The sequence below is a fragment of the Etheostoma spectabile genome, chromosome 17 (assembly GCF_008692095.1).
Source record: "Etheostoma spectabile isolate EspeVRDwgs_2016 chromosome 17, UIUC_Espe_1.0, whole genome shotgun sequence".
Taxonomy (NCBI): domain Eukaryota; kingdom Metazoa; phylum Chordata; class Actinopteri; order Perciformes; family Percidae; genus Etheostoma; species Etheostoma spectabile.
Window position 1 is genome coordinate 19,271,559 of NC_045749.1, and position 16,670 is coordinate 19,288,228.

The window sequence follows — 16,670 nt, forward strand, 5'->3', positions numbered from 1 at the left end:
TAACACTACTCATCTCCACTCTGCTCCGTCAGCCTTTGATAAGCAGCTCCGTCAGCTCCTCCCGTGACCCAATTTCACTCCCAGTCCCCTCTCCTAGACACAGACAGATCCAGCATCTCTGCACACCTCCCTCGCCTTTGACACTTGCCAAATGGATCAGGAAAAAAAAACACGTATCCCCTGTGGATGAAGCGCCTCTCAGGTACACCCATCTGCAGGTACACCAGTCCTGATACATTCAACTGCAAGTGGAAAGGTTTACCTTTTCGTTGTTCAGAAAGTAGTGGCTAGAAATCCAATAGTTCTGGTTAAAATAGAATAAATCAGGTTTAAGTAGTAGAGTAAAAATCTAAATTATTTTGAAAGATGGTTGCCATTAGTTGCTTTGATGTTAGGCAGCAAAACAGGTTTGTCTATGACAAAAGTATTCAAACAGTGTGGGTACTGCTGGGTTAGACATTGAAATCAACACACTACAGCTATTTAATCCACTTTCAATCAGCGTACTCTTTTATCTCCCCTATAATGGGTGGGAATGGGTAGCTTTCTATATCTGGCAGGTTAAAAACACCTTTAGGTCAGTCTTATGATTTTGATCAAGGAGTGAGTCAAAGCCTCAGCTGCTGTAAGCAATGTGGCTTGGAAAAACAAGATAATGACATTTTAAAAGCATTTTGATGATTAACAAGTTAGAGATGCAATCAGCTCACCAACAAATCAAAAACAATCCAATAAGAGATCATTTGCGCAACTCTGCACGACGTTGACACTGGACACTGATGCACTCAGCCATCTGTCGGAATATTTTATTATGCCAAAGACAGTTATCTGGTGAGAGTCAAGCTGAATGTAGAATTAGGGCATCAGTGTTTTACTGGAAGTAACATTAGTCTACGACTCTTTTAAAAAAAAATCTTTCTACATAATTACTTTGTTCCTCACGCTCATGAGTATCCATGGATATTTGATTTCACATTCACAAAGACATTACTTGTCAACCACTCACCGACGTCATTATAAGTTCAAACTTTAAACATGTCAGTCACAGCAACAGGGTTACCTCTGCCCCTTCGCTTATCCAAGGAGTTCTCTCAGTCCCTCAGTAAAAGCAGCATTAGGTGCTTTTAGCACAATTTAGAATGACTCCTAGTGGTATGATTAGACCTCCTGTTTTTCCCCCAAGGGACCGTCTGAACCTTACTAGACACTTCTCTCACTTAAAAACACAAAACTAAGTTTTCTCTTCAATGTAGTCTCTTCCCAACAGATCCCCACACGGTACGTTTACATGCACACCAATATTCCAGTATTATTCAGACTTGGACAATATTCGGAATTTGATACAGGTCATGTAAAAAGCATTTTCCGGTTAGATATTGCAAATATGGCCTTTTCATGTGGGATATCCCGGTATTATGTGGGTCTCTCTCTCTCTCTCTCTCTCTCATCTGTCCTGTCAAAAATAAAGTACAAAAAATACCCCCAATAATTGGGAAATGTATACATCGCATTCGGAATGCGCGTCTCAATCTGAGTTTTTACCAGAGGCTTATGGTCGGCTCTGTGCTGTGCCATGGTTGCTGCTGATATCCAAAGACTATCAACAGGTTTTTGGATCTACGCACCCATCGCTCCGACGACCTTTTCAAGAAGCTGGTTGAAGAAATGAAAGAGGGACGCCGTGTTTGCACGGTCCAACAAGTCCACCACCACTGGTAAACTTCGGGGAAAAAAAATAATCTTATTTTGCACGGCAACATGAAAACGGGAATATAAGTAGAAAATTCACTTTCATTAGCAATGTCTAGCTCAGTCGAAAATATTGTGTTTTCAGAATAAGGGCAAAAACCTGAATATTATGTTTAAACGTAGTCAGAGTCTCATCTAAACTAAAGGAAAACCAAAGGAAGTTACACACGGCTAAATCAAAAGGTAACAAGCCTCTGGTTGCTTAGATCACGCCCTAAGTAAATAAACACTTACTGTGGCAGAAGACTGTTGTATCATTCTCTAAGGGCGCCATCACTCAGCAGATCCGCCACAGTAAAGAGGAAGTTCCCTTTCAAAATAAACCACTGGCCCATCCATCATGATGCTCTATTGCTGTTTTTAAACACATGACAAATGAGCTTGAGGGTAAACATTTTACCTTCTGGGCCACAACTCATCACCGGCCAGTAAAAAAAAAAAAACGCTGGTTAAAAATAACGACGTGGCACACTGAAAAAACACTGAAGCAATGCGTCTAAACTCGTGACTTCAAAAGACTCAGTTCATGTTTCTCATTGCCACAGCATGTGCTTGAGACTAACATTTAATTGCACACGTTTGTGCAAAAAGTCAGATGAGTTCTCTCGGACTAAATTAGAAAAGATGTGCATTTGGGGTGCCTGGTTAATAGGAGTGTGCAAAAAAAAAAAAAAAAAAAAGCTCTATTCAAAAATCAATTCATATTTTAATTTCATTTGTTTGGTAATGCTGTGTATACTATGACAATACTGTGATTTTTTTAAATGAGGATTTTCTTTTGATTTTTTTTTTTTTTTTTAATCGAATGGTGAGCCTTTGAAAAAAAATGGACGCTCATTCTTGTCGCAGTGGCCGCGGATTTGGTTCCAACCTGCAGCCCTTTGCTTTTCTCTCATTTTCCTTTAATAAAAAGGCCTATATATAAGCCAAAAATGCATTTAATTTAGCTCAAAGTTGGTATTACCCTAGAAAATACTTACAATAAAAGATACACTGTTCAGGCCTCTTGAATGTTCTTTGATTTCAGCACTATAATCTGTTATTAATTAAACCACAGTGGGACAAGGTACATGAATACCCAGTGTATCCCTGACTGAGACATTTCTTCTAATACAGCAGACTGTGACTTAATTTTACCATGTTGCTTGGCAACAAGTCAGACAGGGCTTCACTATCAATACATTTGTGCTTTCCTCGTTGCTATACTATAATATAGTTATTCTTTAACTACAACAAACACTGGGCGTGCAAAATAATAGACACCCAATGTTGTTTACACTACCAACCCACTTCCACTAAAGCCTATAAACCTTATTTCTGTAACATAAGTTGAAAAGATTTTGTTAAATGTAAAAAAGAAATCCGCACTCAAACCCTATGTTATTAGTCTTTCCAATTTCACAGCTGAGCTTGATGGAACCTTGTCAACCGCCCTATCTTATTTCAGATCCAATTGTTTTTGTAATGTATTGCAAAGGTATTTTTGTGAGCCAATAAATGTGATATTTTAATTATTACTTATCATTGTGTTCTCAGGGCCTGTTTGATTACTCTACAGGATGTTTTTTTATTTTCTGTATGGAAGGGTTGATACAGCACTAATTAACAGACCTGTTGGGACCTGTGACCCAATTAACACAACTTTAAATCTAAAAAAGCAATGGGCCTGACAGATCAGCTCTCTGAGGAAGATAGAGACATTCACTTTGTTATTTACTGAGGGGGAGGACGTGTATAAAGAAGCTAAACTGAACATTCTGTTTATACAGTAGCACCAAAGTGACTGACAGCTCAGCCTTGGTCACTATAAATAAACATGAACCTTTTTACCATATGGGCCAGGCCTCCTCCACACTAACATTGTCTTGAGGCCTGCAACTGCCTCAAATTGCAACTTCTCTCTTTGAGGTTGAACTGGCAGTGGCAAAGCAGCTGATAGGTGATCTAGTAGCAACTGTGCACTATTAACAATATGTGTCTCAGGGTTTGGCATTTGGCTGTAAAACTTCAACCTAAAAAGGGATGAACTATTCATTTTGCTGTACCTAGAATATGTTTCTGTCACTGCAAATTGCTGTGCAAAAACATGAGGTATGAAGGGAGGTGCTGACCAAATGAACATAATCGTGTATGCGTATGTTCACTTTATGAGTCATAACTGGTGTTTAGAAACAATTGAAGCCCTTGTCACTTTAACGTGTCAGAATAATTGAGCCAGCCACTTCTCCTAAATGCTGCTGGTCAATCAGCTAGGAGCTAAGCCACAAAACAAGGAGCACCCTTCTGTTCGTCGTCATGTTGAAAGGAAATATTTACCCAGTTCACAACAGAAGCATAAGCTTCAGAGTAAATACACATGCACTCAGGCTAGACAGACTGAATTGCTCAGAGCTTTGGTACAGTTGCAGGCGCCCTCAAAGAGGAGCTTCAGCAGTCTGTTTACATGTAAATTTGCTCAGAATTATGAGTTGGAAACATTTAGGCAGTTTCTCAAACTATCTTAGTGCTATACAGCAAACAGACACTCGCCCTCCCTGATCAGCAGTGATGAAGCATCATGGCCCTAAAAGAAAACTCATGTGCCAATGCCATGTTACTTTATACGTAAGCCTACCGCTTATCTCCCCAGTCTTAGTTTGAGCCTGTGTGAGATGCAACCCACCCAGTTTGGGAAAGACGATGAGGTATTCTGCGTTGCACTGCGGGCAGGCCACGCGTGCGGTGCTGTTGCCCCGTTGCTTCTCGTCCACCCAGCGCTGCAGGCAGGCCTGGTGAACCCACTTGGTCGAGCCCCGGCAGCGACACGGACGCACCCACTCTGCTGTGCGGTCATCCTCATCTGTGGCGAAGCACACCCAGCAGCTCCTAAAAACAAACAAGACAATGAAACACATTTGCCCTGATAAAACTGAAAAAAAGCTATTGATTTCTAATTGAATCAGACACTGATAGTTGCGTAAAATCAGTTTTACAATTATTTCCTTAAAGTGTGAACAAATAACTACAGAACGGTTGTGGTACAGCTCATGCCAACTGATAATGTGCCTTTAGAAGAGACACAACCAGAGTACTTAGAGACTGTGCATTTCTAAATCCAAAACCCAAGCAGCTCTCCAGCATTCCGAAAGGGAAAAAAACTGCCTTTGCATGTGATCATTAGGGGTGTAAGTGTACAAAAAATCCACGGTTCGATGCGTACCTCTGTTTTGGGGTCATGGTTCGATATGTTTTTGATACAACGGGTAAAACTAACTTTTTTTTCCATTCCATCATAAGACTGACATGTTGAAAATTCCTAACTGGCCTGCACACGTTTATACATGGCAGGAACAATGAACTGAATAAATGCACATGTGAAGGTCTCAAGAACTTTGATCATATGCCTTATTAATTAGGTATTCTCTACGAACAAGTGTGGTTGCATATCTGCATTTGGCATTAGTTATTACTTTGGCACAGCCTGAAACTGCAGTAGGAGGCTGACGCTGTCGGAAGAAGGACTTGTGTCAGTTGGTTTTTGTTTGTTAATTAAAACATTTTGGATGATGAAGTCATAAAATTAAACCTTTTAAGTGTTTATAAAAAAAAAAAAAATACAAAAAAAAAAAAAAAACTTGCTCTCCAGAATTTCTGTTCTGCGTGTGCGAGAAGTCGACATACAGACTATTTTCACGCGTTTTTGGTCACAGGTGCAGATGCACAATGCAAATCACCTGATTAATGCAACATTAACAACATTTCCCGGCCATTTTTCAACACAGAAAGCCGTTACCAGCCAGGCTAATATAGTTAGTCTAAAGAAACAAGGCGCCTGTCTCCACTAACGTTATGGCTCAGCTCACGTCCTGTCAGTGCGTCTGACTTTGTCCATCAGTGTTTGTACATGATTGATTTGGGACAAGCAGTGACTTTTTATGTATCATGTGTTGCTTTGTGCGTAATTATTCTCTCTCTCCCCCTCCCCCCCATTTGTGCCGTGCATTAAGCTTAATCTATTGGAGTCTTTCTGCAGTCAAGATTGTACTCCCTTTCCCGATACCACACCTTTGGGAAGCAGGTTTCTCTTATGTCAGGAACAAAAACCAAGGAGTTTAGGAATCACCCTCCAATAGCAATTTCTCAAAGTTATTAACAAATTGGTTATTAACCCTGGGGGCCCTGAGGCCATTTTTACAGTTTAATTTCCGACTGGATTTATTTTATAAAAAAGCTTGTAAAACATCAACCCTGTTGTCTACAGTCAAGATATGAACATCATTTTTTTTAGGACAAACTGGGTTATTAGAATATTTGGGTTGCAGTGAGGTCACTTGCATGTTAAAAATGGTTGTAGGGCCTTAAAGATAAATATATAAATGAATCTTCCAGATATGTATTGATATCACAGACAGATAATACCTAAGCCATTTTCCATTCTAAAACACTTCTCATATGTCTTGGGAGTCACACTGTGAAGAAATAATTATAATTTATACAGTTGAGAAAATACATGCATTTTTTCCAAAAAAGTCAAGACGTTTTGCTCTCATGACATTTACTTATGCCAATAATAACATAATAATGTCATAGTTATTGATATTACACCCACAGCAATGTTATACAAGCAAATATGTGTCTAAATAGTGCACCATTTGGCCTTCCATAGAGTATATAGGCATTTTGTCCCCTCTGGCCTTCCATACAAGAGGGGTGCCTTTATCTCCCATATATGGGCATGTACTTCCTGAAACAATAGACGGGAGAGACAGGGCAGAGATGGAGGAGCGAGCCAGCGGCAGAAATGAGCCAAAACGCGATGAATTATGGACATAAAGTGAATCAATCTAGGATATAACAGTACGGATTTAAAGCCCAAAGAGGCTGAAGTTCCAGGCTGGATAGAAAATCCCCTGTAGAGGCTAGAAAGACAGGGAAAAGACCGCTGTAAACGCGAAAACGTCAGGATTTAAACAAAACCAAAAGTGAGTAAATCGCTTGTATGGTTCAAAAGTTATTAAACTATGAATCAGAGGTACTTTTTTACTTGTGGGCGAGTGTCTCGGGCTCAGAGGGTTAAACTAGAAACAGGCCTACATTTCTCATTAAAACTTTTTTTTATTTTTCCTTGTAATATTTCATATTACACATGGCAATAACTTGATAAAGTCTGTCTCTATGGCCATTTGCATTGCCCCTAGCTACAGTCTTTTGACATTTTTGGCTTTTTGGACTAAAAACACATTACTACTCAAACCTAAATTCACCAGGGCATTCCTGTGTGAGCGCACACAATATTCTGATTAACCACAGCTAGGAAATGCAGTAAAAACACAAGGAGGGCTTAGTTTGAGACAAACTGAGGACACAGTCTCCCTTGTGTGTGACATCCAGACAAATGCCTCTCTCTGGACTCAAGCCAAACCATGATTTAACATCCCTCCTTCTGCCCACAAGCACCCCAACTAGGGATGTAACAGTATGAAAATTTAACTCACGGTTATAGTGACCAAAATTATCATGGTTTTCAGTATTAGCACGGTATTTTAAAAGTGTGTTTAATATTTTCAGAAAGCACTGATGAGTCTACACAAGCTGAAATCATTTCATAAAATGTGACGGTTTATTATATAGCAAAAATATAGACAATAGGCTTGTAAAAACTATTGAAAGCTGGCAACTGAAACACTGGCCCTCTATAGGGGGTCCAGTAAGAACTTGAATCGGAGATGTCCAACTTTGAGAGCCACAAAGATTTATTTACAACTCCAACATGAAGTAACTATGAAGTTGTATGTCTCATTAAATGTGAAGTTAGATGTGGTTCTGAAATATAAGCAAATAAGCAAGAAACGCATGTTGCAGGTTACGCAGTGGGCCTGCGCAACAACTTCAGGTGCCTTGGATGAAGCTGGGAAGGATTAAACACAGATTTCCAGACTGTGGTAATCCACCGCAATCATTTTATTTAAAATAAAAACGTTAATTGTTACAATCAACATTTTTACCGTGGTTTACAGTTACACCGGTAATCATTACATCCCTAACCCCAACACATCCTCTCCCAATATATCCTCCCAAACACAGTGAAGGTCCATCTGAGTAAACTGTGCTTTCACTTAAAAAAAATAAAAAAATAACAAAAAAACTCCACCTCCTCAAACATATGTCTCCTCTTTTACAGGAAAGGAGCAATAAGTATGTTGGTCCTGTCTGCAGTACTATCTTCCAATTAATTGGACTCCTTTGGTGAACAATACACCCCCGAGCCCTCCTCCACTCCATGCCTGTCCAACATCTGAGGTGGTAACATTTTCTGACTTCACCACAGTACATCCGACTGTGACATTATATTGCTTTTCCATAATTAATTAGCAGCATGCGACTGGCTGGAAGGTTCACTACCCCGGTGCCTCACTGCATGAGGCTAAGTTCAAGAATCTAAACCAGCGCATTCTTATGTTAGCTGCTACATACCTAAATAGTGTGTATAATAGTTTTATAAAATACTTGAAAATAGTCATAATTTGGACCCGAATAATTGATTTAGAAAAATCAGCGAGACCAGGCCACCGAAGACTACCGAAGCCGAGTGCTCAAACTATGACAAGGGGACTCCATTGGTTCTAAAAAATAAATAAAATAACTATAAAAAATAAATTAGAAATGGTGTGATAATTGTTGAATTGAAGAAAAACACCAACTAAAACCCAAAAGGTCACATATTTTCCATTAAGCCACATTCAGTTATGCAAGGGACTTGCCTGTTGCTAGGAGATATACTGGCTCAGAGGCGGACTGCTGCATTCGACCCATTTAGAGCCTGACTATCCCATTGTGACATTTATGTTTTCATTTTAGTAATTACACTGAACCTTGAACAGTTGGCATTTCACTGGATGAATGAAACAATGGTTAGACTACAAAACATCTCCCATTAACCACTGGCATAAATTCAATGAGAACTGTAAAACTTTATTTTAATTATTCTTGGAAAATTGGTAGATTAATTTACAAAATCCAGGGAACTGTATGCACACATCATCACCTCAGCCAATACACAACCACATCAGGAACATTAGACATAGCCAGGTCTCATTTCAAAAATGTATTATAGAATGAAGAAAGTCTCATTACCCTTACATTTTTCTAAGCATGGACAAGGTCTGGTCTAAGGTCTAGTTGGGGCACCAACCACCTGTTTTTGCTTACATTTTGATTTGCCTTAAAATATGTAGTGACTGTAGGGAATACACAGACCTGTGTGGATGTCTGACATCGCCACAAGTTTCCAAGGAGATGATTTGAATCCAGAAGTTAAGCTGTACTGCTCATTTGAGTCATGGCAACCACTACAGCTCACTGTGGTAAATAAATAAAAAGGCAACCATGCCTCCAAACTGCCTAAAAAACTGTAACCAAAATGCTTTTGGGAGAGAGGAGTCGATGGACTTTCTAGTCACTTCAAAATTAAACTTTTCTTGGTGGCCACCTCTATTAGCACATCAACATTTATTCAGCCGTTGCTCGGTTACTGGGCCCACAGGGGAGTAGAGGGGGCTCTTCTGTGGACGGCCAATTTAGATTTGCTCAGGTTGCTGCCTGCACGCAATGGATGATTTTCCAATACTCCCCTGGTGCTGAATAAAACATGCCGATGCAGGAGAGGAGCCTTAGGGTCGAGGTGCTCAGGTGACATGGCCAGCTGAAGGGCCAGGATGGGCACATGTGGTGAATCTGAGTCTAACGGAAACATTAACCCTCCATTAACACTTTCTACTCCTTATAAAGCCCACCACACAACTGCCTGACTCCTCTTTGCTTCCGACAGGTTTTTTGAGTTTGCACCATACACAAAGCTGTTTAACACTACATGTAATGTATTATCACATTCAAAGCAAAGCTGGCAAATGAAGAAAAATATGAATCTTGGGGCCATTTCCTACACAGCGGGGTTTATATCCAGGGAAAAAAATAGAAATTGAAAGTGAGGCAGCTATAGAACATGAGGATGAGAAGTAGAACAATGGACAGATCTCATCTCCAGAGGAGTACGATGAGAACAAAACCCAGGGCTCCCTTAGATTCACTGGCTCTTAAACCTGTAACCAAGCCCCGCAGCATGACGAGACCTAATACAACAGCACCGAAATGCTATCCTCTGTGCCAAACCATAATCTCAATCTTGTTGCCTCAACCCTGTTTAACAGAACACTCTGGCAGATAAGCCTGCGTTGCACATGTACAAAATGGTCTCCTGCACACTGAATTCCAGTGCAATTTGGCATGTAAACTGACTTATAAACCTGTGAATGACAAAATGTAGGCAGTAACAAAAGTCTGAAGAGCCAGTGTTTACAACAATCTAAAGACAATGCAATGTGTTCACAATACATATTTACAAGCAACAAAAGTGTAGTCCAAATGTACAGTCACATAATGTTGACAGATGCTCACACACCTAACACTTTACCTTGTTACTGCTGAACAAGGTCTGGAAGGTTTCTATGAAAACGTCATTCAAGAACATGAGATTTGATGATGGTATCTTGCCTGAACTATGCTGAAGCAGGGTGACCTGCAGTTTAAAAACATATTTACATGTTACACGGGCAAACCTAAGTGGGGCTTTGCCATTTCCACAATGAAGCTTTAATCCACCTAATGCTAATCAACTGCTTTGAAACTTCAAGGGGAGGCAAACAGCAATGTATATTATCCTTTTTATTTCCACAGTTACTTTGAAAAACCTTCAAGCTGCCAGGATCAAAAGAATGTACAGCAAGGAAGGACTTTAGATCCTTCTAGTTAAGCTAGGCCAACATCATGTGTCCCACTTCTGCTGAGAAAGTAATTTTGAAATCTGAAAACGCAGAACTGTATCATGAAGTCCCACACAGCCAGGGGAGGGGGGGGGGGGGGGTCGGATGGTTGGCTCTGAAGGAATACTCGATGGCAGCATGATTGACACTCTGTACAAAGATGAGTGTGAAAGCATAGCTACTTTCTCATCGTCTCACAAGTCAGGCTCCCGTTCTTTAAGAAGTGCATAAGCCACCTCACAAAGGCTTCTTTCACTCAGCAGTGGCCACGTGACTGTGGGAAAACTGGAGGTTCCTCGGCACAAAGGCTGGGCACAGGAACACTGGATTCTGTCCCACAAAGATCTTAAAAGGAAGGTTAAGGTCTAGAGGGGCTTCTCCATGTCTGACTGCTTCTACTCAATCACAAACTACTCTTGTCTAAGTCAGTTTAACAACAACCCAGGCTGTTTGCCACCCTGGAACAGTACAGTATTTAACCACACATAGTCTAATGCCGCATTCCACTTCATGGTACGGCACAGATCTACTAGTTTGGACTAGTTCCTTTTGGTTTTCCATTAGCAAAACCTGTGGACAGTACACGGTAACTTTTTTTGGTCGAGGTTCCAAGAGATCCGAGCCAATACTAAAGTGGAGTTAAAGCCATGCAGACCAATGATTGGTCAGAGAGAATAATCACTTGGGTGACATGATATATCCTGCACAAATCCACCATTTTTTTAATTAGTCAAGCTACTATCAATAGCAACTACAGCTGGGTATCAAAACTGCAGTTCACAAACCAATGGGTGACATCATTGGTGCAACATCCATTAGATTTACAATCTATGGCATACACTGAGGGGGTACTATCAGCAATGGAAAACGAAATGGAGACAAGCACTTGGTTCCAAGTGAGATGAGTTAACTCAAACCAAACCATGCAGAGAAAATGAGGCACAAGACAAGTACCTCTCATGTGTCGGTTTCTGGTTAAATTAGTATTTGGCATTCATTAAATTGGTGAACATCAGCTGCCACACTGACTCTGAAATAATAGTTATATATAGTCTTGGGTATTTTCCACGAGGTGGACAAAATAACAGGGATGCCCCTACAATATTGTGCAATCGACTACAGAATAAACTCCAGCTTCTATCTACTAACAGATTTAAATCAACACCTTGTTGACAGTGTCAGCAAAAACAAGCATCTCACAGTTTTTTGTATGCATATTGTTTTGAGTCAACTAACACATGAACCTCCCACCTCTATTACAGCCTCAGGCTACTCCATAACAAGTCATGGACTTCTACAACCTACAGTCGTAAGCACTGTAGTATGTGAACATTTCAACAGGAGTTCAGCAAAAGGCCTTTGTTTACGCTTTGATTGGCCCATTAGTGGCTGGCTTCCAAAGTTAACACTATGACCAGTGGTGGATTACTATTCATTAATCCCAAACTTTTTTATGCAAGTCTCTAGAATGACATTTTTCTTATGTATTCGTGGAATTCTATTGCGTTCTATTGTAAATGTTAAGTGTAAAAAGTAATTAAGCATTGACAAAAAAAATTCTACAACAACAGAGTTTGAGGCCAACAATGTAAACAGGATTGTCAACAGTTAATTTGCGGTTTAAATAACTCAAGCATGCTAACTAATGGCAGTAATCAATTACATGGTACCTGCTCAACATGCCTCTACTCGCCTTTTTTGGTTTTTCCATTATGAAAAAAATAGTTCCTGGTACCTGCCAACAGGTACTTTTGTTAGCGTCACAACTCCGTCAAGGTTCCAAGTGAGCTGAGGCCATATCAAAAGGTGATGTGAAAACCTGCAGAGTGATTGGTCAGAGAGAATCATCACTAATCACTGCGACAGACGGGGTGTTCTGAACAAACCAGCCATTTTTAAAAAGTTTACCCAGCAGGTTTTTTTGCTGCCTCGATCTTCTTTTGAAACAAAATTTGTGTGGCTGTGGCAACAGCCATTTGCCGAGAATCAAAAACACACTTTCCTGCGGCGTCGCTAGGACAACAAGCCACGCTCGCCTAACACATGAGACGGTCCTAAATATGAAATAAAGAAATGGAAGACGGGGCACCGCGGCCGAGTCAAGCTGGTACTAGCAGTGGATAAGCGCCATAAATCACCTTGCTGAAGACATGTCATTTGGCGCTGTGACCCATCTCTGAAGTTAACGTCATGCACCACGGGTTATTTCTGCAAGCTGTAAGTTCCAGAGTTGTCGAGAAACTTACATCAACCCATACTAAAATTTTATCAAATCCTATCCCGATATAAGTAATTTCCTATCTCAACATCGATGTAGCATGTTTTCTGGGAATTCAGTAGTATATGAAATAACCTCCACATGGTTAAGCCTATTTTTGTATACTCCAGGCTAGTACAGGGTCAATCCTTGTTAGCACTAATGCATACAGCACATATTTATATACCCATTCATAACAGGTAGCAACAGGGTCAGCAATTTCGACAACAAAAGCAGAGAAGAAAAGAGCAAAACAAGGAGCTTGTGTGAGAGCCAATAAAAAAGGTCAGGTTGGATTGAAATGTGTCCCCCACATCTATTTGTGAAACACTGCATTGCAGGGGCAGCTGGCTGCTTGTGGCAGGCCCAGATAAGAGCGTGTGGAGCCTTATGTTTGTCAGTGATAGAGGTTGGGTACACAACCGTCGAGAAGCAAGGGGACATGACATACAACTTCCTGCTATCAGCTCCTCAAACACGGTCAGGGTTATTGCGTCCGCCACACACCCGCAGCAGACAGCTAAAGAACATTTCACAAAGCTCACATGCCCTTACTTTCTGCTACTGTAACCATGTGCTTGGGAAATGGTTTTAAAGTTCAATATTGACAGAGAGTGCTGCGTCAAATGCCTACAAGTGCCTTTTAGGATGCAGAGCACAAGCTATCGAAAAAAAATAAAAACTACCAGAAAAAGCAGACCAATGTGCTTGCACTTAAATTTGCAGCATCTGCTCACCACACACAGAAGAGGGAAAGTATTGGTCACATATGTAGCATTATACACTTGGGGAGCAGCCATTGTGGCATTTGACTTTAAAAAGTAAACCCTTGTTTTATTATTGCATACATAAGAGTTCAGAAGGGCATGTTTACTTGGTGGAAGACACTTGAATCTTATCACATCTGATCTTAAGTGTGATTTATGATTCTGCGTAAAATCTACGCCGTTGCTACGTACATTAGGTATGTGGGGACACAAACTTACGCCGGACCGCACGCTGTAGCCTGACGTGCACCTCCCAAAAAAAGCTAACTACAAAATTATATCAAGGAGAGGGTTAACCGTTTTTGCTACAGATTTCCCACAGTGGTCAGAAAGCACAGGGGGGACACCTTGTTTCTTTCACTACGAGTCTACAGCCGCTACTTGCTCCGAAGGTAATCACCGTCACTCTCTCACCCTATAACAAACTCCCCACACATACACATGCTGGCTTGACGCACACACACCAATGCACAAGAACATCAGAACACTTACGTAAGCTACAGCGGAAGCTCTGAATTGAGCCTCCGCAGAACCATAAAAAAAAATAATAATAAAGAATACCCCTAGAGAGGTCTAGCCTAAGCCCCAAAACCCACCCGGCCCTGCGTACACCTGACCTTGCCTCTTGGCAAAAAGATGAGTGAGGACAGTCCTCGGGCAAAGCAAGTTGAGTGTCCCTGGGTTAAAGTTTTAACGCTCTGGGCCCTGAGGCCATTTTTACAGTTTAATTTCCGTCTGGTTTTATTTTCTTAAAAAGCTTGTAAAACATCAACCCTGTAGCCTACAGTCAAGATATGAACATCATTTTTTTCAGGACAAACTGGGTTATTGGAATATTTGGGTTGCAGTGAGGTCACTTGCATGTTAAAAATGGTTGTAGGGCCTTAAAGATAAATAAATAAATAAATGAATCTTCCAGATATGTATTGATATCACAGACATATAAGTAAAACCTAAGCCATTTTCCATTCTAAAACACTTCTCATATGTCTTGGGAGTCACACTGTGAAGAAATAATCATTATAACTTATACAGTTGAGAAAATACATGCATTTTTTCCAAAAAAGTCGACGTTTTGCTCTCATGACATTTACTTATGCCAATAATAACATAATAATGTCATATTTATTGATATTACACCCACAGCAATGTTATACAAGCAAATATGTGTCTAAATATTGCATTATTTTGCCTTCAATAGAGTCTATAGGCATTTTTGTCCCCTCTGGCCTTCCATACAAGATGGGTGCCTATATCTCCCATATATGGGCATGTACTTCCTGAAACAATAGACGGGACAGACAGGGCAGACGCTGAGGAGCGATCTAGCGGAAGAAAACGAGCCAAAACGCGATGAATTATGGATGAAAAGTGGATCAATCTTGGATATAACAGTATGGATTTAAAGCCCAAAGAGGCTGATGTTCAAGACTGGATAGAAAACCCCCTGTAGAGGCTAGAAAGACCCGGAAAAGACCTCCGTAAAGCCGAAAGCGTCAGGATTCAAACGAAAGTGAGTAAATCGCTTGTATGGTTCAAAAGTTATTAAACTATGAATCAGAGGTACTTTTAAACTCGTGGGCGAGTGTCTCGGGCTCAGAGGGTTAAATTACACTTTGCCACTGTCAAACACCTGTGCATCAACATTTGCTTGTAGAGCTGCATGAACAAAAAGCTGATCAAAAACACTGGAAATGTTCACAGCAGGAACTGATGCTCTAGCCAAAACACAATCATAATAATGTGCTGAATGTAAATTTAACTTGTCATCTAGAGGGGTTAGTTGCTGGCTATCAAATAACAAAAAGGAGCCGCCTTTCAGACATGAATTTGAGGCTGGAGTGTCTAGATTTTAAGTCAAGTGTGACCGCCAGAGTAACAAGCTTCAGCTTTGCAAAAGGTTCATGTCAGGACCTCATACTGGACCTTCAGAGTTGCTGACTGTGGGCCTCAACATCCCTGATGAGAAGTACTTTGAGTAGGATTGTATGAGTTCATAAAGCTCAAAATAATTCCCCACCCGCCCTCCATGACACTGGTTAACCTGGGGTGCTGCATTCTGCCAAGCAAGGCTTCAGTCTATCCACAGTGTTGTCAGACATTTCAATTTCAGAAGACCTGTTTCAACTTATGTCATCTGTAAAACTTGCCACTGCAACACTTTCAAAGGGCTTCAAAGGGAATTCTCTAACATGTGTGTACACAAGCATTGGACAGCTTATGACAGTTTGATAGCATGAGGCAAAGGCATTTTATATCAAAAATCGATTGAAATCACAACCTTTATAAAAAAAATAAAAAGGAATTGTCGATGCAGCCACGCCCTCAAGTCACTTGTCAAATGGGGGGGGGGAACGTGTTTAAGTGCTCCAAGTCAACCTCCTCTAACTTTGCTACAGCCGGTCAAAATTTAGCATGGCAACTGCAGATGCAGAAGACAACAGAACTTGAATACCCCCCTTATTCACTGAAGTCAAAGTATTTTGTATTTCCAGTGAGTTATGTTGACAATGTTGGTGTCGTTGACAAAAAAAGCCAGTTTGCAAGCCCTTCTATGTGCGTGTACCATATTTTGTGTGTTTACCATTGCACATTAGCCTAGCAGCTAGCAAAGGTTTCCTCCGTTTATAGCTTAACCCTGACAAAACTGCACACCGAACAGGAAGTTGTTCTGGCCCTCATTAAGGGAGGCCATCTCAAAGCTCTTTTTTATGATGTGGGGATAGATGAGGGATCTCCGAGGAGCTGTGAGGATGGATATACCAGAGCAGCCATCCCGGAAGCTGTGTAGCTGAAAGCTGTTGCTAACTTTGCCCCTACAGCTAAAGAATTCAAGTGATGCACCAGAGGAAAGGAAGCATCATCCCTCCTAAAAAACACATTTCCTCTCTCCTCATCTCTCTCCCGTGCCTCCTCGGTGGGACAGACTAAGCGAGGAAGGCTGTCTCATTTGTAGTTTCAGCAGCAGCAGGCCTAGAGCCAGAAAAACACCAGATGATGCAAAACGCTTCATCATATCATATATTAATAAATACATTTTACCTTTACAAACCCCATTTGTAAAGGTCCTATCTATGGATGTATTAAGGGTCCTATTCC

The 16,670-nt window shown here is 40.7% G+C and overlaps 1 protein-coding gene across 3 annotated transcripts in view; it reads right to left on the reverse strand.

Annotated features, from left to right (window-relative positions):
• Positions 1-16,670, reverse strand: part of marchf5 (membrane-associated ring finger (C3HC4) 5) — a 31,359-nt gene that overhangs the window by 13,077 nt on the left and 1,612 nt on the right. For all 3 annotated transcript variants that reach the window (XM_032541057.1, XM_032541056.1, XM_032541054.1), the window contains exon 2: positions 4,412-4,614. In XM_032541057.1, coding sequence (XP_032396948.1) covers positions 4,412-4,614 — 203 coding nt within the window. The remainder of the gene's footprint in view (positions 1-4,411; positions 4,615-16,670) is intronic.